The sequence below is a fragment of the Fukomys damarensis genome, unplaced genomic scaffold (genome assembly GCF_012274545.1).
Source record: "Fukomys damarensis isolate Sample0158 unplaced genomic scaffold, DMR_v1.0_HiC HiC_scaffold_14, whole genome shotgun sequence".
Taxonomy (NCBI): domain Eukaryota; kingdom Metazoa; phylum Chordata; class Mammalia; order Rodentia; family Bathyergidae; genus Fukomys; species Fukomys damarensis.
Window position 1 is genome coordinate 25,675,358 of NW_022900926.1, and position 23,310 is coordinate 25,698,667.

The 23,310-nt window shown below is 39.6% G+C and overlaps 1 protein-coding gene across 5 annotated transcripts in view; it reads right to left on the minus strand.

Annotated features, from left to right (window-relative positions):
* Window positions 1-23,310, minus strand: part of Sytl3 (synaptotagmin like 3) — a 94,874-nt gene that overhangs the window by 6,650 nt on the left and 64,914 nt on the right. For all 5 annotated transcript variants that reach the window (XM_033763283.1, XM_010625240.2, XM_010625239.2 and 2 more), the window contains 2 exons: window positions 5,585-5,763; window positions 1,732-1,834 (listed from right to left, as the gene is read on the minus strand). In XM_033763283.1, the coding sequence (XP_033619174.1) occupies window positions 1,732-1,834; window positions 5,585-5,763 (282 nt within the window). The remainder of the gene's footprint in view (window positions 1-1,731; window positions 1,835-5,584; window positions 5,764-23,310) is intronic.

Consider the following 23,310-nt stretch of genomic DNA (forward strand, 5'->3'; position numbering starts at 1 on the left):
CCTGCCTTGCAAGCACAAGGACTCAAGTTCAATCCCCGGTACAAAAAAAAAAAAGTTGAAGCCCAGCCTGGGCAATTTAGTAACTCTGCAAGACTCTGTGTCGGGGAAAAAAAAAAAAAAAGTAAAAAAGGACTGGGAATGTAGCTCAGTGAAGGCCTTGGGTTCAATCCTTAGTGCAGCTGAAAAAAGAAGTTATCATATGATATACATGAATGGTCCCCCAAAGTGAATGTTATATATCTATTATGTATCGCAAACATATACCAAAAAAAAAAGTCTGACCTGTGTTGGGATGCTTTGAATTTAGATTATAGGCATAATTCTTTCAAATATTTCTGAAAAATTTCCCAGAACTATACAGTATTCACAGGAGTCTTGCTAAAACCCAAGGATAAAAATAATTTTAAATGATTGCTCTGATTCTATGTACAATTTAAAGGAGGTAAAACTTTTTAAATTGAACTATATAATTAAATATTCATCTAAAACAATCTTCCTCTCTAAACCTCTATCTAGCACAAAATACCTCTCTAAACTTTTGATATCAACTTAAAATGTGTGAGCTGGCATGATCCGGAGCTTTCTAGATCTCCAGCAGGCACAGGAACTGCAGACTGGACTACCCTGACTTGGAGGCAGCCCAGCCGGAGAGGCCAGAGGCATCCCAGCATGCAATGGAGCTTGTGGGAACAGTGGCATCTCGAGCTCCACCCACACCCCCTGAGTCAGAATCTGCAACTTTTAAAAATTCCCAGGGGAATCCTACACAGCAGAAATCTGAGAAGGGCTGCCAGTTCATCGTGGCTTCAAGCTAAGTACTTCTAAGTACTCCCTAAGTCTTGGTTTCCCTGTTGGAAAAGGAGGATTCATGTGTCTCCCTCCGTGGGTTTATAAAGCACTTGGCCGCAGCAGGAGCCCAGGAAACAATAGCTATTATTATTTAATGAACTCCGGGCTCTGTGCCAGTTGCCCAGATGGCCCCTGGCTGGCAATTCGCAGACACCCTTATTTGCCAAGGCAGGCAAACAAAGCCCTCTCCTATCCCCAGCCAGCATGAGATGGCGGGGATTGAGGGGCACAGTTCTGACTGGGGTGTCCCCCGGCTCTGGCTGCCCTTCCAGCTGGGACTCCCACAGCTGGCTTTTCCCTTTGCCAGGTTGCCTCTCCAACCCGAACAAGGGTGTGAGGCCCCAGCACTGTTCTAAACCATAATCTCATTTCTTAGCATCAAAGCACATAAAAAACACAAATAATTCCTTTTAATTTTTTTATAAAAAATAAAAAATCTGAGGGTTTTTTGTATTACAGTACAGAAGCATTTCTGCAAAGATAGTGAGTGACTCGCCTTTATTTTCAGGGGCCCTTCTTTGAGCATGCCTCTGTGACACTCACACAAATTCAGTAAGACAAACCAATTTTTAAAATCACTCTGTGCCTAGCTGTCAGCCTGAGACACAGAGGCAGCCAGGTTTTGTCCTCATTTTCTTAGAAATCATTAATCAAAAGCCATTCTTAAGTCCAGCAGACTCTGCACTTTTCCTGTACAAAGGCTGCAATCTATTTTCTGCCAACTTGCCACTGATTGACAGAGTCACAAAGAAATGTTTAAAAGTGTCTGCACTTATATTTAACTGACTCAAGAGTTTGAAAACACCACCTGTTGGACTCTGACCCATGAGGCCAGCCCGGGATGGGGAGGGCTCAGTGCATGAATATTTGTCCAGAAAGTACCTTCAAGGTCTCCTGAAAGGTTGGGTCCAGTGTGTTCTTCTGCACTCCAGTCTTGCGCTTCCCTTGGGAGGACCTGTCAGGCAGCAGGTAGGTCTTTACATACCTGTGGCCAAATACAGGACAAAGTGAAAGCTCAGCCGGGCACTGACAAAGAATCCCCAAAAGTAAAACCCACACATCAGCATTTTCCTTTAATTTTTTATTTTTTTGGCTTTTTGAGACAGGATCTCACTATGTAGTTGAGACTGACCTGGAACTCACCATGTAGCCCAGGCTGGTCTCAAACTCACAGCGATCCCCCTGTCTCAGCCTACCGAGTGCTAGGATTACAGGTATGTGCTACCATGCCTGGTTAAGCATTTTCTTTACACTATGTCCTTGTGGATTTTGAGTTGATAGAAAAGGCTCAGTGACCAAGACTGACACGGGCAATATGAGCGAATCAGTGACTTTGGCCAGTGTTGGTGGTCTGATGCCCCTGGAATATTCCTGGGAGTAGAGGGAAGCTCTCCCTGCCTTGCTCATGCCCTATTCCTGGAATTCTGTGTTCTTTCCTCCCCTGCCACTTTCGGAACACCATGGATTCTGATTCTTCAGCCTGAACAATGGGGTGATGCCCCAGCTTCCCTGCTTCTACCGCCACCTGTCACTGCCCTCTAACCCCACAAGAATACAGAGGAAATGGAAAGCTCAGGGTGCACACTCTGCTTTTTCCTTAAGCTTCAAAGACTGCACTCCTCTGTACTGAGGGTCCTGTTTTTGAACTTCTGTATAAACAAAACTGCTCACATGTAGACTTCTGTAACTTGTCTTTGTCCACTCGATGCACGAGACTCATTTATATCACTGTGTAGTGACAGCTCATCCATTTATATTCCTTCGTATGACTCCATCGTAGGAGCCTCCTATGAGTCACTTACCTTCCTAAGGAACCTTTGTCTTATGTCTTAGGCTTTGCTATTATAAACAATTCTGGGCTGGGGATTTAGCTCAGTGGTTCTGGCACCTGCTTTGCAAGCACAGGGACCCGAGTTCAATTCCTGGTACCAAAAAAAAAAAAATTCTGCTATGACCATTATACTTGTTCCTGGTGCTCCTATGCAAGAATTTCTAGGCACAAAGTCAAGAATGACAGGATATGCACCTTTTTCTTTGTATGGGTGGGGGTGGGTAGGGGTGTACAGGGGATTGAGCTCAGAGCCTAGTGCATAGTAGGCAAGTTCTTTATCTTTGAGCTATCCCCACAGCCAGTAGGTACATCTTCAACTCTGCCAGATCATGCTAATTCAATCTCTTTAAAAGATACAGGACTACTCATGTTTTCTATTCCATCTCAGGTCAAGCTTTGGGAATTTGTGTTTTATAAGATATATGTCTGTTTCATCTTAGTTATTACATTATTTTCACAAAGGTTTACATAATGACCTATTATTCCTTAATGTTGGTAAGTTCTCTCACAATGCCCCCCCACCCGGTACTGGGGATCGAACTTAGGACCTTGCGCTTGCCAGGCAGGCGAGGCACCACTCAGTTACATCCCTGGCCTTCTTCTTTCACTTTTGATATTAGCATTTATGTGTTTTATCTTGATGAAATTAGCTATGAGTTTATTACTGATCTTTTCAAATTTGGGTTCATCGGTTTTTCTCTATTGCTTCTTATCTCACTTATTTGTGAGTTATCTCTACTATTTCCATCCTTTTGTAGAAATAATTTGCTCTTCTTTTCCAAGAATTTCAAGGTGGGGGCTGGTTTAAATGGTTTGTGTTTAATCTTTCTTTTCTTTGGTTGTTTTTTATTTTATTTATTTTTTTTTTTTTCGGTTTTTGAGTCAGGGTCTCACTATGTAGTTGAGACTGACCTGGAACTCACTATGTAGCCCAGGCTGGTCTCGAACTCACAGGAATCCTCCTGCCTCAGCCTCCCTAGTGCTGGGATTGCAGGGGTGCGCCACTATGCCCGGCTTAATCTTTCTTCTCTTTAAGTATGAGCACTGCTTTAACTGCACCCCTCCAATTCTGAGATATAAAAGGAGTCATTTCTGGGGCCAGGGATTTTAGCTCAGTGGTGCCATCAAATGCAAGGTCCAGAGTTCAATACCTGGTACCCCCCCCAAAAAAAAGAGTTTTCCATGTAGCAAAAAAAGGCAAAAATAAGGTTTTTGCATTAGGCCTTACACAGAAACTCAATTACAATTCTAATGGGAGAGTCAAAATTTTAAAAAATATATTAGAAGAAAATACAGAAGAATATATTTATAACCTTCAGGTGGCATGGGCATTCTACACATACAAAAAGCAGATTTTTTGGTTTGGTTTGTTTCTGTTTGTTTGGTTTTGGTTTTGGTTTTGGTGCTGGGGGTTGATATCAGGAACTTGTGCATGCTAAGCATGTGATCTACCACCGAGCTACACCCCTAGCCCAAAGAGCAGAGATTGTAAAGAAGATACTCATATATTTGATATTATCAAATTCTCTACAAATAAAGCCATTGGAAATAAGTTAGGAAATAGGGAGTAGCTGGGTAAGATACAAAACAATCAGTGAAGAACTTTGAAAAACCTAAAATAGATTTTAAATATAATCCCAGCTGAGATATGAGGACCATTGTGAGTTAAAGCCAGCCTGAACTATGTAGTAAGACCCTGTTTAAGCAAAACAAAACAATGACAATAACAAGAAAATAGATTTTAAAAGACGTGTCTATGGGCTGCTGATGTAGCTCAATGGTAGTATGTGTTTTGCATATGCAAGGCCCTGGGTTCAATTTTTTTCTTTTCTTTTTTTGTACCAGGGACAAATTCAGGACCTTGCACTTGCAAGGCAGGCAGCAGTACTACTGGGCTATATCTCTGGCCCATCACCTTCCACTACTGCCCACAAGCACACAAAATTTTCCTATAAAGAAGAAAATGACAAACAAGTAAAATGGACACAAAATATGAATAGAAAGTGAACAAAAAGGGAAATCTAAAAGCATATATGTAGAAAGTTGCTCATCTTTGCTAACAATCAGGGAAATGCACATTTAAATAATGGTGCTTCATCATTTCATGTCTATCAGTTGGAAAAAAATTTTAATGTAATTCATGAATTGTGTGAGGCAAGATTTTAACTTTGTTCTTCCTGTATGGAAAGCCAAATTTTTTAGCACCATATACTGAAGCCCACCCCCCCACACACTAATTTATAATAGCCCCTGCCGTACACTGCTATGTCCCTCCTAAATTCATACAACAAAACTTTCCCCCAGTGTGATGGTACTTGAAAGTGAGGCCTTTGGGAGCTAAGAGGATAGCCCTCAGGAATGGAATCGGTGCCCTTATTAAAAAGTCCTGGAGAACTGCCACGCTCCCTGCCTCCATGTGGTGACTGAGGCAGATGGCTGTCTATCAGCCAGGAAAATGACCCTCATCCAACATAGAATCTGCCAGCACCTTAGACTTTACAACATCCAGAAGAGTGAGAAATAAATTTCTGTTGTTTATCAGCCGCCTAGTCTAGTGCTCACTTCAGCAGCACATATACTATACCACCCAGACTAGTCTTCTTTTATAACAACCTGAATGGTCTAAAACACCCGTTGATGGTGTGTGTGTGTGTGTGTGTGTGTGTGTGTGTGTGTGTGTGTAAAAGCTCCCATATATTCTAAGGTCTGTAGATGGACCTTTGATTTTTTTTTTAACCCACTTCTCTATCGTTGCATCAATAACATTATTTTAATTGCTACAGCTTCATAATAATTATTTAAATAAGTCCTTTCTATTACTGTTTGTTATTCTTAGAATTTTGCACTTCCATATAAATTAGAATCAGTACATCTACCATCTTACACAAAACTTTAAAAACTCACGGATTGCATTTTTTCTTCTTTTCTTCTCCATATGCAAGATTCTTACAAGTCTTGATGCATATTTCTAAACAATGAGTTTTGAAGCAATAACGAATGGCGAATTCTATTTCTCCAGTGACTTCAGCATTGTCAAAATTACCCATTTCTGTGCAAGTGCTGTTAATGCTAATTATACTTCTCTGAAATCAAGAATGACAGATATAATGAGTTGCTTCAGTTAATAATCTTTACAGTTCTGATTTCAAGATGTCAAATAGATCATAATCCACACAGAACATGTATCTTGACTCTCACTAAGCTAATAGGCACCAGCTTGTACTCGGCGAAAGTAAGTTGCATCCCTAGAGATGGGTAATCCCCAGAAGGCCCCGTCTTGCCCAGATATGACTTTTGCCTAACAATAAAGGTTCCAAAATCCCATCCTCTAACGTGGATCCTTTGGGGTGAAGTGGACCGTCTCCTACGCAGTCCTGCAGGATGACTCTCGGTGGCAGATAGCATTCGTGGCAGGGCAGGCCAAGTGCCTGGCAGTGGGAATCACACAGACTCAAAAGTTGGCTCTGTAACCCACTGGCTGTGTCAAACTCTAACTAGGAAAAATCATCCTGGCCTGGCAGGACTAGAGCGAGGACTGAATGGAAGGAGGCATGTGAAGTGTGCAGTCACCGGTAATGATAGATTGTGCTTACATAGGTATTGGGTACCTAAAAGAAACTACAATCATAAATCAGGGCACTGCATGCTGAGATGAGAGAGATAAGGATGCCTGGACCCAAAAGAAATCAGTTATCACTATTAAATTTGCTTTAACATTGCCACCGTTTGTGAGCAACCAGTCTCAATGCTGACGTTACAAGAATAGAGAAGCCTGATTTCTGCTTCTAATTCCTAACCAGTTCTTCTACACTATAAAACACAAAGGCAGAGACTCAGAACCCCTTGAAAGAGATTTTTTAAAATCAAACTGCCAGGTGTGGTGCCACATGCCTGTAATCCTAGCACTAGGGAGGCTGAGGCAGGAGGATCGCCTTGAGTTCGAGGCCACCCTGGACTACATAGTGAGTTCAAAGCCAGAAAGATCCTGTCAAAATATCAAAATAACAATTCCTCAGAGGAACTGGACCTGATTAATCAATGCCAAGCATATACCCAGCTCCACTACACCCAGTCGCTGGATCTGAAAAATGTCATCTGCCAATGCCACATAACTACTGCATGGAAAACAACTTTAAAACTGTACATACTCAAGAATGCGTGGGATGATGGAGCAGCATGAACAAATGAGGTATAAAAAGTGAAGACAGGAAAGAATGGGTAGAGCAGCTGGTAAAAGAAGTGAGCTACTTAGGAAAACAAGGTGGATGGATGGAGGAGCTGAAAAATTCTGCGCAAAGAGCATTCATTCTTCTTAAGATTTAGGTTAATGCTGGGCGTGGTGGCGCACACCTGTAATCCCAGCACTCGGAGGCTGAGGCAGGAGGATCGCTGTGTTCGAGACCAGTCTGGGCTACTACATAGTGAGTTCCAGGTCAGTCTCAACTACGTAGTGAGATCCTGTCTCAAAGAACCAAAAAAAAAAACCACTTCGGTTATATCACACTAAGTCGTACTATGCTAACTTTTCTACCAAGAACAATTAGAAAACTGGGTGAATTAAATAGTTAAACTGCTCCAGTACATTGTAGAGCTACCAAGACAGCCAAGACATCAGGGTCCAAGAAGCTAGAGAGAAGAGAAGCACACTGAGATAAGCCTGCTGTTCTGCACTGCTTTTCCCTCTGAGGCTTTTGTGCACGTGCAAGCAGCACAGGGCTGGAAAACTAAGAATTCACTCAATGAAAAAGCTGAGAGATTCAGAAGCTGAGCACAGTTTTTAAGTGGGACGGGGTTGGGAGACAAAAATTAGCACCCAAGAGAAAGAAGGTCTGCACAACTCAAAGAGCTAAGTTCCCATAGAAGAGGAACATGGATTAGAGAGTGAAACCAGAGTTGCCTTTCCCCTCAAGGTCTTTGCTGAATTGAAAGGTTTAGCTGAGATACTAAGAAGTTTAGGAATAAATACCATCAGAAGTTCCATGATGATAGAAAAAACAGAGTTCTGGCTTACCACAGAGTAGGAGCTGGGAGAAGTCTAGACTTTCAGCAGAGACCCCTCAAATGCTTTTTTACTAGGAGCAAGAATCAATGAGATGAGACCAGTGCCCTCACAAACACTGAAGACCAACTCTGCATGAGCTCAGTCCCAGACTGGATAAAGACTATTTGTCTCCACTCTAGCTGACCTTTAAAAACTCTTTGTGAAGGAAGATAACATCTTTCTAAGTCTTAAATTATCCTAGTTTTTTAAATTTTTTTTTTTTTTTTTTTGGTACCGGGGATCAAACTCGGGTCCTTGCGCTTGCAAGGCAGGTGGCGGAACCACTGAGCTAAATCCCCAGCCCCCAGTTTTTTTTAATATGTAATGTCCGACATTCAATCAAAAATTACTAGGTATATTAAGGTTACTGGGGACTTGGCTAAGTGGTTCCGCCGCCTGCCTTGCAAGCAAAAGGACCTGAGTTCAATTCCCAGTACCAAAAAAAAAAAGAAAAGACTAAAAGGTGCTCAACTGGCCCAGTTTCCTTGGTCCTTTTATATATAATGTCCAACATTCAGTCAAAAGTTAGAAGAAAAAAAATTACTAGGTATATTAAGACTAAAAGGTGTTCAACTGGCCCAGTTTCCTCGGTCCTGAGGAATGTCCTGGGATGTAGCACTTGAAAAGCTGAAACCAGAAGAGCTTAGGGTTAGCCAAGATGGTTGGTCATACAGGAGTGACCAAAAGCATGACAAAAAAACCACAATAAAAACCCATAGCTGGTCCAGATATTGGCATTGTAAGACATGAACTTGAAAATAAGAGTGATTAATATGGTCAAGAAAATACATAACAAGGTAGAGAATTTTATCAGAGAACTGGAATCTATGGGAAAAGAACCAAATAAACATTAAACCTAAAAATTAAGGCAACAGAAATGAAAGAATTTCACAAATTAGCTTAAGATCAGGCACAGCTGAAAGGAGGACTGGTAAACCGGAAGATGGGTCAGTAGAAAATATCTAGAAAGAAACACAGAGAAAAAGATGCAAGTAAAAGTGTGACATATTGGATATAACAAAAATGTATAATGTATAGTTTCACAATGAAAAATGGGTCAAAAAGTATTTTAAGAGATAATGGCTGAGAATTTTACAAGACTGATAAGAAAAAAGAAACTACAGATTCAAGAGTAAAAGTAATTTTAAAATAAAACTACCCATAGGCATATAATAATAAAACTGCTGAGAAGACAGAGCTATTTTTGGCTTTTTGTTTGTTTGGTTGTTTTGGTTTGGTACCAGGGACCAAACTTGGGACCTTGCACTTGCAAGGCAGGCAGCAGAACCACTGAGCTAAATCCCTGGCCCTTATTTTTGTTTTTAAATAGAGTTTGAACCCAGGACTTTCACACTAAACTGCACTCCCAATCTTTTTTTTTTTTTTTTTTTTTTTTTTAACAGGCTCTCATTAATCACTAAATTGCTCAGTCAGGCTGGGCTCAAACTGGTAATCCTCTTCTCTAGGCCTCCCAGAGAACTGAGATTGCAGGTGTATAACACCACACCTGGATCTACTTTTGACAAAAGAAAGAAAAAGACTTAGCTGCCCAACAGAAACAATAGTAGCCAGGAGATTTTGGTTAAATCAAAGAATTCAGGAGAAGAATGTGAAGGCAGGAATTCAAAGTAGGAGAAAAAAACAGACCATAAAATAGGAAAAATAGAAAATAAGTCAGTAAGATAATGGACTTAACCCAAAATATAACAGGAATTACAGTGAAATACCACAGACCATATCCTACAAAAATATAAAAATTGTCTAGATTTTAAAATAGCTGACTAGGCTTCCAGGAAGATGGCAGAGTGGTGAACAGCAAAGAAATAGCCTCTCCAAGATTTGCTGTCTAGATGCTAGAATATAGCAGCATGCATAGAAGGAGGAGGGAAGTAAGGATCTGAGGCAAGAATCGAAACCCACAGGGAGAGAGAAGGGAGAGACCTCAATGAAGAAGAAAAAGGTGGCAAGTGGTGCTTTATCCTTCAGCCCTGCTCACTGCATGGGAAGAGTAGCTCAAACCTGCAGATGCACAGTGACTACTGGTGACCTCAGGGGCCTCCACAAGGAAACACACCAGTGGAATGGAGCAGTGGACACAGCAGACTGCAGTGGCTATGAGTTATTTGGGTTCAGGAGTCCTGCAGGAGAGGGCAATTGGCCAGTAGCCATCCTGGAAAGAAGCCAACTGAGCTCAGAACTTAGAGCAGCTGTGGGCTGGCACCATCTAGCAGCTCTAAGTGTCAGGATGAGGTGGAACCAAGTTCAAGTCAGCAGGACATCAAAGAGCAGGGTTCAAGCAGCAAGAGGCACAACAGACTGCTGCAGGCTGACCAAAACTGGTTCCAGCCTCACAGCTAGAAACCAGCCTGAACTTCAGTCAAATTAAAGGTGCATGTTGGCTGAGATTATTCACTACTCAATGTAAATTTATCGCTGGCTTGCTGGGATTAGTCAACAGGGATCTGGGCTCTGTTTGCCCATTCTTTCTACCAGGGACAGCAGAGAAGGCCCTGAAGTGAACATTTTTTTTTCTGCTTTTCTTTTTTTTTTCTTTTGTTTTGTTGTTTTATTGTTTTGTTTTTGTATGGGTGTGAACATTGTTTCTAGTTTCCTTCATCTTTTTCTGTTCTATTCCTGTTTCTATTTCTTTCTTCTCTTTCCCTCTTGTCTTCTTCACCAGTTTCTCAAAGTTTGCATAATCTTCCTTTGTCCTCCAACTTGGCTTCAAATCTCTTCTTCTATTTCTCTATTTTTTTTACCCTAATTCCTTTAAAATTTTTATCCCTGAAGGTAAAGTTACCATATTGAGGGTCTATTTACTATATACAATTTTCTTGTTTTAGATTGTTATATAACCACTGATATAGTATATATGGTTAAAGATGGAAAACCAGTAGTTACCACAGTTTGTCATTTTCTAGGCTTTGTTTCATGCTATTGCTATTGATGATTGTACTACTTTAGCCATAATGACATAATTGTTCTAATCAGTTGTTCTTCCTGGTATGCCAAGACTGAGATTGCCTAAGGGTCATAAACAATACCATAGTCCAGTGCCAAACAACCAGGGGCTGGGCCAAATAGGCAGGAACTTCTCATTCCCAATAAATTGAACAAGTATGATCTTGCAACAAACTGAAAACCCAAAATCCAGTTACACGTGGAAGACATCTCTGAGAATTTCCTAAGGGTTTTAAATACTAGCAATAAAGCTATCTGCCATACACAATTTACAAGCATCAACCCAGGAATTAAGCAACAACAACAAAACAGAAAATTACAAGACACTTAAGCAAGATACAACCCCATACTTCCAGCTCACAAAAGACAAACCCAGAGGACAATGAAGTGGAACAGTTTGAAAGCCCCCACCTGGACTCTCTGAAGTGGCAACAGCAGTAGCAGCAAAGCAGATGAATGAGGCTCTAGAAAAAAAATCAAATCAGAAATAATCTCTCAGATAACTACAGATCTCTGTAGTGACATGATTATAGACTTTAGAGCAGATAAAGATTTTTTTTTAATAGAGGAGCTTAGGAAAATGGAAACTATGAGCACCCAAATAGGAAAGAAATGGAATTCATGAAATATATTCAAACAGATATCCAAAAGATTAAAAATTCCATTGAAATATGTAGCAGGATGAGCCAATGTGAGGAAAAAATATCAGATATAGAAAATAGGATTGCAGTTAGTTATGATAAAAAGAAAGATTTCTTAAAAATAGCAAGGGACCATGAAAAATCAATCCTATAGCTACTAGATGATGCAAAGAATAACATAATATTGATCAGAGTCAATGAAAAAGCAGGAGATAGTGCAAATGAATTTAAAAAACTGTTCACAGGTGTAATGGCAAAAAAAAAAATCTCAAGCACACAGTAGATAAGTGAGGCAGATAAACTCCAATTAGCCATGATTTTAAAAAAAATCTACACCAAGGCATAGTACAGTCAAGATTCCTGAACATCAATGCAACAACAGAGTATTAAAAGCTGTTAGAGAAAAAGAAATAAATCACCTATAAAGGAAAGACCATCAGAATCATAGCAAACACCTCAAAACAAAACCCCAAGTTAAGAGAAGTTTGACGTGAACTATTTCAAGCCCTAAAAGAAAACAACCTCCAACCTGGACTGATATACCCCACAAAACTATCTTTCAAAATTGATGGAGAAGGGCCAGGGATTTAGCTCAGTGTTTCCATTGCCTGCGTCACAAGTGCAAGGTCCTGAGTTCAATCCCCAGTACAAAAAGAAAAAAAAAATATGATGAAGAAGTAAGATATTTCCATGACAAAGAACACCCAAAGAAATTCATGACCAACAATCAGCACTTCAAAATGCTCTGAAGGACATTCAAGAAAGAGATCATAAGAACTACAACTCCATGGACTCCAACAGAATGAATCAAATAGGCAAGGCAAGTAATTAAACAGAAGGGAACAAAGGGGAACCAATAACAAGAAAATGACATGACAAGAACAAGTCAATGCATATCATCTAATCATCAATGTAAATGGTATCAATTCATCAATTAAAAGAAACAAATTGGCAGAATGGATCAAGAAGCAAGATCAAACAACATGCTACATACAAGAAACACATTTAATTAAATGTAAGTCAAAGGATAGAAAACAATACTCTCTGTGACAGGAACCTGGTAAAAAAGCAGGAGTAGCTATTCTATTTGCAGACAAAGTAGATTGCAAGCTAAGATTAAGAGAGACAGTTTACAGATATATCACCGTGAATGCTCTTTATCTTGACTAAGAGCAACAAAGAAAGTCACTACATCTTTGTAAAGGGAACAATCCAAGTGGAAGAGATAATAATCATAAATATATATGCACCAAATACCAGCACACTGAACTATATAAAAAATTAATGAACATAAAAAATCCAATAAGCACTAATGCAATGGTAATGGTAAAGAAGGACCTCAATATCCAACTGTCACAATACACAGATCAACTAGACAAAAAAATTAACAAAGAAATATCAGAACTGAACCAAACTTTTAACAAATGAACTTAGTAGATGTCTACAGTGTGTTCCACCCCACATCAGAATACACATTCTCAGCTACACACAAGACGTTCTCCAAAATATATCACATACTAGCTCATAAAACATGCTTAAGTAAGTGCAAAGGAACTGATATTATTTCATGCATATTATCAGACCATAGTGCAAAGAAATTGGAAATCAATGAAATCACAGAAAATTCAGAAACACATGGTAATTAAATAACACCCTCCTGAACAACCAATGGGTCACAGATGAAATTTAAAAAGAAAATAGACAGTTTCTGCAATCAAACAATAATGCCAATACAACATACTGGAACTTCTGGGACACAATGAAGCAGTCCTAAGAGGGAAATTTAAAGCAGTAAATTCCCATATCAGAAAAAAAGAGCAAGCTCAAATAAACCTAATGCTTAACCTCCAGCTTCTAGGGAAAAAAAGAGTAAGTCAAGCCTCATATAAGGGAGGACATTACAAAGATCAGAGCAGAAATTAATTCAGCAGAGAAATATTACAAAGGAAATATTACAAAGCATCAATGAATCAAGGAGTTGGTTCTTTGAAAGATTAAATAAAATTGACAAACTCTTAGCCAAGTGCAAGTCCCTCGCAAGTGCAAGGTCCCAAGTTTGACCCCTGGTACCATCCCCCCAAAAAAACTCCACAGAAAATTGGAATAGATGGTCTATATCACAATCTCATAAAAGTCATGTCTGACAAACCAACAGCCAATATCATAGTAAATGGTCAAAAACTAAAAGTTTTCATTCTAAAATCAGGAGCGAGACAAGGATGTTCACTATAGCCACTCTTATTCAATACACTTCTGGAAACATTAGCCAGAGCAATTAGCAAGAGAAAGAAATAAAAAGAATATGGACAGGGAAGGAAGAAGTTAAATTATCATTATTTGCAGATGACATGATACTATACTAAAAGACTCCAAAAACTTCACCAAAAGGTTCTAGGATTTAATAACCAAATTCAGTAATGTAGCTGAATACAAGCCAACACTCAAAAATCAATAGTCTTCCTATACACAAACTCACTGAGAGAGAAATTAGGGAAATAACAGCTTTCATAATAGCATCTAAAAGAAATGAAATACCTAGGACTCAATCTAACAAAGGAAGTGAAAGACTTTTACATTGAAAACTATAGTAGTCTGAAAAAGGAGATCAAAAAAGATATCAGAAAATAGAATGATATCCCATGTTTTTGGATAGGAAGAACCAATATAGTGAAAATGGACATACTTCCAAAATTGTTATAATCCTGATCAAAATACCAACAGTATATCTCATAGAATTAGAGAAAACAATCTTAAAATTTATTTGAAACTAGAAGAGACCCAGAATATCAAATGCAATTCAAAGGCAAGGCAGAGAGCATCACAATCCCTGACTTGAACCTATACTACAAAGCTACTCTTATAAAAACAGTAAAAATACAAAACAAAAAAAAGAAACAGACCTGAGGATCAATGGAACAGATTAGAAGACACAGAAACAACTCCTAATACATGCAGCTTACCCTATCTTTGACAAAGGAGCCCAACACCTTCACTGGAAGAAAGATAGCCTTTTTAATAAATGGTACTGGAAAAATTGGCTTTCTGCATGCCAAAGATTAAAACTAGACCTATATGTTTTATGATGCACTAAACTCAAAACAAAATAGATCAAAGATCTACATATTAAAATACAAACACTAAATCTGCTAAAAGAATAGGCAGAACTTTCGAAGATATTGGTGTAGGCAAAGACTTCATAAGCAAAACTCCAGTCACACAAAAAATATCACAAAGAGTCAACCACTGGGATCTCTTCTTATTAAAAACCTTTTGGATAGCCATGCCCTCTCCCAGGGTGAGCTGCCATCGCTCCAGTGCCAGGAAGGTAGCCACACGGGGGCCCCAAACCCCCACAACCGCCCCCCCCACACGTACTCTCAGACCTCCTGATTGTGCCAGTCTTTGGACCCACTCTGCAGAGGCAGAGGTGGTCATAAAGAGTATTTTTCTGAGTTCCCAACTTTGAACATCTTTAAAGAAAGGGCATGGGAAACCTGTAGTAGAATGGTGTGGAGTTCAACCATTCAGAAGTTTGGGGAACTCAATCTCGGCCTTGCAGCCCAAGGTCAGTCTGCATCATGGGGTTCAGCCATCAGCTAACTGAGATCAGCAGTCTTCATCCTAGCTCTGTCTGAGCCCCCATCCTAAATGGTAAATATAATATATTGAAAAGTTTGTTCACTGCAGACATGTTTTGGACTGTTTCTTGATTTCAATTTAATTCAAATGGTTTAAGGGTGATAGCCTAGTGACTACCACAGGTGGTCAGTTTCCAAGTTGTGCTCGATCGTACTGTGTTGCTGATTGTATCAGTTGGGATAAAGGATTGTGGTTGATTTGATGAGCTGTTTTCTCTTATGTTATGTCTGTGGGTTGTTAGGCGCAACTGTATCAGGAATATTTGGGTGATAACCCAGAGATTAAACCAAGGACAGCCCACAACAAAAATAAAAATGAGAAAACAATCAAGACACAAGACAGACTTCCAGTTCATCAATGGCAAACAGTAGGGCAAATGAGGACGAAAAGGCTGATAGTGAACCACCAGGACACCCTGAACTCAAAGCACAGGAAGTAACAAAACAGATCAATCAGGCTCTAGAAAAATTCAAAACAATTAATTTCCCAGATAACCATAAAGATGGTGAGCAAAATGAAAGTCGTGATTCAAGACTCTGGAACAGAAACTGACAAAAAAAATAGATGAGCTCAGGACCACAACAGAAGCCATGAAGGCCCAGCATAAGAAAGAAATGGAAAAAAGAAACGCCCAACATAGGAAAGAAATGGAATCCATAAAACAGATTCAAACAGATATCCAGGAGATTAAACACTCCATAGAAAGTGTACGCCACAGAATAAAAGAATGCGAAGATAGAATCTCAGATATAGAAGGTAAGATGGCAGTCAGTGACCATGAGAAGAGAGGTCTCTTAAAAACAGTAGGAGATCATGAGAAATCGATCCAGCAACTCCTAGATGATGCAAAGAAGAATAACATAAGACTGATAGGAATCCATGAAGTAGCAGGAGAAAATACAAAGGACATAAAAAAGCTGTTCACAGAATTCATGACAGAAAACTTCCCAAACAGAGGAGAAGAATTTGACATTCAGATAACTGAGGCATATAGGACCCCAACTAGCCACAATCAAAAAAAATCTACACCTAGACATATAATAATCAAGATCCCAGAAACCCAACAGAAGAACAAAATACTACAAGCAGTCAGAGAAAAGAAACAAATCACATGCAAAGGAAAGCCCATCAGAATCACAGCAGACTTTTCAACACATACTCTTAGGACAAGGAGAGCCTGCAGTGAGATATTTCAAGTACTAAAAGAGAACAACTTCCAACCTAGACTGATGTATCCTGCAAAACTCTCTTTCAAAATGGATGGGGAAATAAGACACTTCCATGACAAAGAACACCTGAGAAACTACATGAATACCAAACCAGCACTACAAGGAATTCTAAACAAGATCCTAGAAAAAGACAATGAAGGTAACAACACCATGAGGTCCAACAGAGCAAATCAAATAGGCAAGGCAAGAAACTAAAAGGAGAAGGTGAAAAAGTAAAAAAAAAAGAGTCAACAAAAGGCCAAAAACAGGACAACAATAAGTCAGTACATATCAGTTATAACCAGCAATGTCAATGGCCTAAACTCACCAATCAAGAGAAATAGACTGGCAGAATAGAATGAGAAGCAAAATCCAACAATATGTTGTATACAAGAAACACACCTAGTGCAAAAAGAAGCCCATAGACTGAAGGTGAAAGGATGGAAAACAATTCTCCATGTGACAGGAGCCCAGAAAAAAGCAGGGGTAGCAATCTTACTTGCAGACAAAGTAAACTTCAAACCAAAACTGATTCTAGTAATACAGATGTAGGACAGTACTGTATCATACCTCTGTGAATGTAAATTATTTTGTACCTGCTTTATGATACGTAGTAGTGACCATGCTTTATCAGAGCTATTTTTAATGATGTTACTCTAGAATGTTCTCTTTCCACATGATGATTAAGATGCTAATAAAAAAAATGGTGCCAGGTACCACAACAGCAACAGAACTTTGCTGTTTTCTGGGTATTATTCTTTTCTTTGTTTTTTTGTTTTTAGTGGAGTGTGCTGAATGTCTATAATTTTGTTTGGATGACTGCAGAACCTGGAAAAGCTGTTGCTGCTATTGATAAATAACATACTACTATTATTGGTCTTTTTATATAAATATAAAAATATATATATACATATATACAATTTGAATTTTTGGAAACTTTAACTGTGCTGTCAACTTTGGAAAAAGTTAACCCAATTTACTGTGTTGAGTTTGCATTGTACAGAAATTAACAGACATATTGGTCTAGAAATGTTAATTTTTTTTCCATTTGTACAGGGGTAACGCATTGTATTAAATGTGTAAGGTCATATCTACATGGGTTTGATTACAGAAACTAATAAAGTATTCTCTAAATAATGAAAAAAAGAGTAAGATAAGACTACAAGAGCAACAAGCAATTTAAATATGTTCAGGGACCATTTTCATCTTCAGAATTAAGGATTATTTTAATTTTATATCACTGCCTTTTCTCTTTTTCTTTCCTTTTTAGTTTTATTTTAGGATTCCCTATTTTTAATGTTCATGCAGAGATTTCTTTAATAGTACACATTATCCTAATGTGATAATTAATAATGTGAAATAGGAAGTAAAGGGCTAAAGGTATAGTGAAAGTGGGAAGGGTGGGGGAAAGACAATAAGGGAGAGGAAAAAAATATGAGAAAATGAAAAAATGGAAATTTTCCTTTTTAGTTTTATTTTAGGATTCCCTATTTTTAATGTTCATGCAGAGATTTCTTTAATAGTACACATTATCCTAATGTGATAATTAATAATGTGAAATAGGAAGTAAAGGGCTAAAGGTATAGTGAAAGTGGGAAGGGTGGGGGAAAGACAATAAGGGAGAGGAAAAAAATATGAGAAAATGAAAAAATGGAAATAAAGTGTTTGTAAATGGAGAGGGGAGGAGGGGGTGAAGGGAGGGAAGGGACAAGGGGAAAAATGAGAACCAAGACCTGTCATGTAAAGGTACAAGATCCCAATAATGAATGTAACTGTACTATATACATAAAATGTGCCAATAAACTCAATCTAAAAAAATTAAAGCTAGAGGTTCCATTCAACCCAATTATTACCCTTCTTGATATCTTCCTAAAAGAATTAAAAGCAGCATACTACAGCAATAGATGAACTCCTATGTTTAGAGTGGCACAGTTTGTAATAGCTAAATCTTAGAGCAGCCCAGATGCCCATCAACTGATAAATGGATAAAAAAGATGTGGGTTTTTTTATACAATGGAGTACTCAGCCATAAAGAAGGATAAGCTTGAGACCTTTCTAGTAAAGTGGATGCACCTTGAGACCATACTCTTAAGTGAAATAAATTGGACACATAAGTTTAAATACTGTATTGTTTCTCTGGTGTGAGAAACTGAAAGTGTAAGTAAGGACCTAAATGAATAATAGATATTAGGAAATGGGAAGAAAATGTTCAAATGGGATAGGGAACAAAGGAGGGGAGAGGGAGAAAGGAGAGAAGGAACAGGAAAAGGATAGAATAGATGGGAAAATGGAAACAAAGCTTTTGTAAATGAGGGGAAGGAAAAAGAAGGGGAAGAGGGATTGCAAGGGGAGATGAATATGATATACATATATATCTAAAACATACCAATAAAAGTAGAAAAAAAGAAAAATATCTGACATTGTCCATATGAAGCACAGTTTAAATGGAAATGTACAGAAAAGTAGAAAGTAGAGGACAGAAAACCATATGCTATCAAACACTACCAAAAGGAGGCAATATATCTATAATAATATCACACAAGGTAAATTTTTAAGTCATGATATACATATATATCTAAAACATACCAATAAAAGTAGAAAAAAAGAAAAATATCTGACATTGTCCATATGAAGCACAGTTTAAATGGAAATGTACAGAAAAGTAGAAAGTAGAGGACAGAAAACCATATGCTATCAAACACTACCAAAAGGAGGCAATATATCTATAATAATATCACACAAGGTAAATTTTTAAGTCAAGAAGTACTACTTAAAAACAAAGAAGAGTATTTTATAATGATAAAAACACAATCCCACTTGAAAGAGGTAACAATTCTAAGTTGGTAACATTTATAGTATAAAGTAAAAACAGACAAAACTAAAAGGGAAAATAGATAAATCCAGAATTACAAGCTGTATCTATAGCATTCTAAGAATATTTTCCTTGTTTTTTTGTCTGTTTTTCTCATTTTGATTGTGAAATGTAATACATAAAAGAATATATATAAGCCTGTAATCTTACCACTCTAGGAGGCTTAGGCAGGAGGAACATAAATTAAAGCCCAGACTGAGTAGCTCAGTGACTTAGTGAGAACTATCTCAAAATAAAACATAGAAAGGTTTGGAGAATGTAGTTCAATGCAAAGGCCCTGGGTTCAATCTGTAATACCACCCCCCCAAAAAGGAGCATGTAATGCGTATATATAAACAAGAGTATAAGGTGAAATTTTATGTGCCTACCATTCAGTTTAAGAACACCATTACCAGAACCTCTAAAGTGCCCTGTGGCAAGATGTGGTGGAACATGTCTATAATTCCAGTGCTCAGGAGGCTGAGGCAGGAGGATCATTGCACAAGTTCAAGTCTAGCCTGGCTACATAATGAGTTCAAGACCAGCCTAAACTACATAGTGAGACTGTAACACTCCCCACTAGGGCTGAGGATTTAGCTTAGTGGCACCACACCTACCTTGCAAGCACAAGGTTCTGAGTTCGACTCCTGTACCAAAACAAAAAAAATCCCCCATAAAGGGGCCCTGTGGCTCCCTCCCTTATCCATCCAGCCTTCTCTTGTTCCTGCACATGAATAAACACTGTTTCAAAACTGTCTGCCAATCATCTCACATTTCCTTATGGTTTCATTATATATCCCCCCAAAAAATATTCATTAAATTTTACTTGATTTTGGAGTTTGTACAAGTAGAATCACCCCATGCACACATGCTCTGTAACTTTCTCACAATATTTGCTACCGACTTTTCAAACCAAAAACAATTATAAACAAGGCTTCCCTGGAAATCTACACATGCACTGGGATAACATTTATGAGAATTTTTAAACTTGTAACCGAAATTGTCAAAGAACATTTTGGGCTGGGAGTGTAACTCAATAGTAAAGCATTGTGCTTAGCATGCAAGAGACAGAATTAGATCTCCAGCATGAGGTTGGTAGGGGAGAGAATGCATTTTAAAGTCTTTTGAGATCTATCGAAAATTTACCCTCAGATATGTTACAGCAAAATGCCTGCCACTGTGAACCATTACCAACAACAAACTGTAGCATTTTTGAAATTTACTAGAATGGTCCTCAAATAGCAGCATGCTTAAATTTTGCTCTGATTCAACTACATGGGAGGTTAGGCAATTTCCCCATCTGGTGTCTGTTTACGTTTGTACTTTTGTCAGTAAGTGGAGATTTAGCAAGCTTTTTCTAGCCCCAGCTCCTTGTTCCTCAGAAGTTGTGAATTTCTCTCTGAAGGGTAGGCAACATCTTCATGCAAGAAGCAATAACTAGTTATTTGCCCCACAGGAGTTCAGCTTCCTCAGACAAACACTGCTTTGGTCTAAAGGGAACAGACTAAAATTAAATGTAATAACTCAGTCTCAGGGTTATACATTTTAAGGGTACCCAGAAAAAAATGCTAGAAGAAAGGATGAGAATTGAGAACCCTACTGAATTTTCACTGAGTTAGAGGAGCAGGGACCAAGCCCATCTCCCTAGGCCAGCATCACAGCTCTTAACTCTCTGGGTGTGGATCACCCCCAAGTAAGGCAAGGAGGTCAGGGAAACCAGCCCAACACTCCTGTGAGATGATACCAAAAGCCTGAGAACCAACTCCAAGCCCAGGGGCTGGACCCAGTCATGAAGCCACTGTAGGATGCTAGCAAGTCACCTAATGCTCACTTCTGAAATAGGATAGTGGTATCCCCACAGACTGTGGAGCAGCTAGCACAGGCTTTCAGGATAACAGCCTGGTCACAATGACCTGATTGTCCCTCAGGTACTTCCTGAGGACCATCGTACATCAGACACTGCTCCATTGGGAACTACATTCTAGTGGGGAGATGGCTGAGAACGACAGACAAGCAAGCTAGACAGTGTGCCGAAGGTGCTGAGAACATGGAAACACTGGAGGGCAAGTGAGGGAGGTGGAATGGAGAATAGGACCAGGAGAGGAGCTCGAAGGTGGCCTTGTAGCCTCCAAGAAAGGACTCACGAGGAAGGAAGAAAATGGTTTGGTGACATCTGTTGTGTCTGAGGGTTCAAGAGCAGCCATGGGGCTGAGTGAAGTGAGAAAAGGGAGCACAAGTCTGAGCAGGGTGGGCAGGTCACACAGGACCCCAGGGATCCAACGTGGCTATGTTGGTTTCTGTACCTACAAAGACAGGATTATGGTGCTTGAAAGACCTTCAAGCCCATTCTAAGGGATGCTGGATAATTTAAGGAAAACTGTATCTTAGTTACTTTTTCACCACTGAGTCACAACGCCAAAACCCACAAATTAAAGAGAGGTTTATTTTGGCTCGTTGTTTTTAGAAGATTCAGTCCATAGACTGCTGGATCCAAGGCAAGAAGAGCACGGTGGGAGGGTCTAGTAGAGGAAAGTTGCCCACATATGTAGGCCAGGAAGCAGAGAGAAAGGAGGATTCAGGGTTTGAGATGTATCCTTCCAGGTCACGCTCACAGTGACCTGCCTCTAACCAGGCCCTACCTATTAAGAGCAAGGCAGCTGTGAAACCATCAGAGGACTAATCCCTGATGAGTACAGCACCGCCATGATGCCATCACCTTCCAAACACACGAAGCTCTGGGGGGACACCCCAGATCTAAACCATAAGAAGCCCCTACTGCTTCTTGTGAAGGCTCTCTCACCTTCCTAGTCAGCCTCAGAAAGGGAAACACGGGCTGGATTCCTGGGAGCCCCTTGCCCCTGAGGTAGGGGAAAACCTTCTGGTAAATTTTTTTTTCCAAGGTAAATCTTGAGAAACCTTCACAGAGGCCATGTTATGCACCCACGGCCTCATGCCCATCTCAGGGCATGAGAAGGTTCTGGAATCATCCTTGCCTACCAGGTCTGGAGGGAAGTGTTTCCTCAGGCTTTTTATCTTTCTAAACTGTTGTCAACTATAAACAGCAGCTGGTCATTAAACAAGGTCTCAAGCTTTCTGAAATATCCTGGCAGGACCACGGCAGACTTCTCTCAGCGTTACTTGTTCAATGAAAAGGGCACCTAAGAGGGCTTCTGGGATCTGGACATCTGTGTCCCTGCATTAGCTGGAACCTTAGTCCCCAAAGCGATGGTATGAGGAGGGAGCCTTGGGAGGTGATGAGGTGAAGCCCTTGTGAATGGGATTAGTGTGCTTTTAAAAGAGGCCTAGCTGGGAATTTAGCTCAGTGGTTCCAGTGCCTGCTTCGCAAGCACAAGGACCCGAGTTCGGTCCCTGATACCAAAATAAAAAATAAATAAAAGAGCCCAAGAAGACTTTCTCTCCACTTGTGAGAACATAGCAGGAGGTGCTATCAACAGACCAGGAAGTGAGTCCTTACCCGACCAGTTCTGCCAGTGCCTTGATCTCGGACTTCTTGACTTTAGAACTGTGAGAAATAAATGTCTGTTTTAAAGCCATTCAAATCTATGGTAGTTGTTTTATAGCAGCCCAAACAAATGAAGGCATCAGCAGTCAGAAATTTGGCTCTTGGCTCTGCTATACAACCCAAAGCAGGACCTGGGCATGGGGTGGTTCCATGACAGGACTTGTGTGAACAGCATGTGTGTCTCAGAGCAGAACCCTGGTCCTCAGCCGCTGCACTCATTCACCTGCTTGAGAACCAAATGAGAACATAGAGCTTCTCAAGACAGTGTCCAGTGTCCATGCCCCGCACATGGTAGACAATGCCCCTGAGAACCCTAAGGAAAAGCTATTCCTCTGGGTGCTACTGAATGTACCACAGTGGGATCCAGCTCAGTGCTGCCCGGTAGAAATGTCGTTTTACGTAGGCCATAGTATCTTTTATTAATCAAATAAATTCTATATGCTATTATGTCAACATGCATCTATACAGCTTTTGTTTGGTGATACGAATTGAAGCCAAGGCCTCACATATGCCAGGCAAATGCTCTACAACTGAGCCACACCCCTGACCCTGCAAAACTATTAATGAGATTTTGCTCTTTTTCACACTAAAGTCTCCCAGATCCCACATGTATTTTTTTGTTTTTTATTTTTGGTACCAGGGATCGAACTTGGGACCTTGTGCTTTCCAGGCAGGCGGCAGCACCAGCATGTGTTTTAAACTCATAGAATCAGCCATGTTTCAAATGCTCAGCAGCTACATGTGACTAATGACTACCATGTAGAAC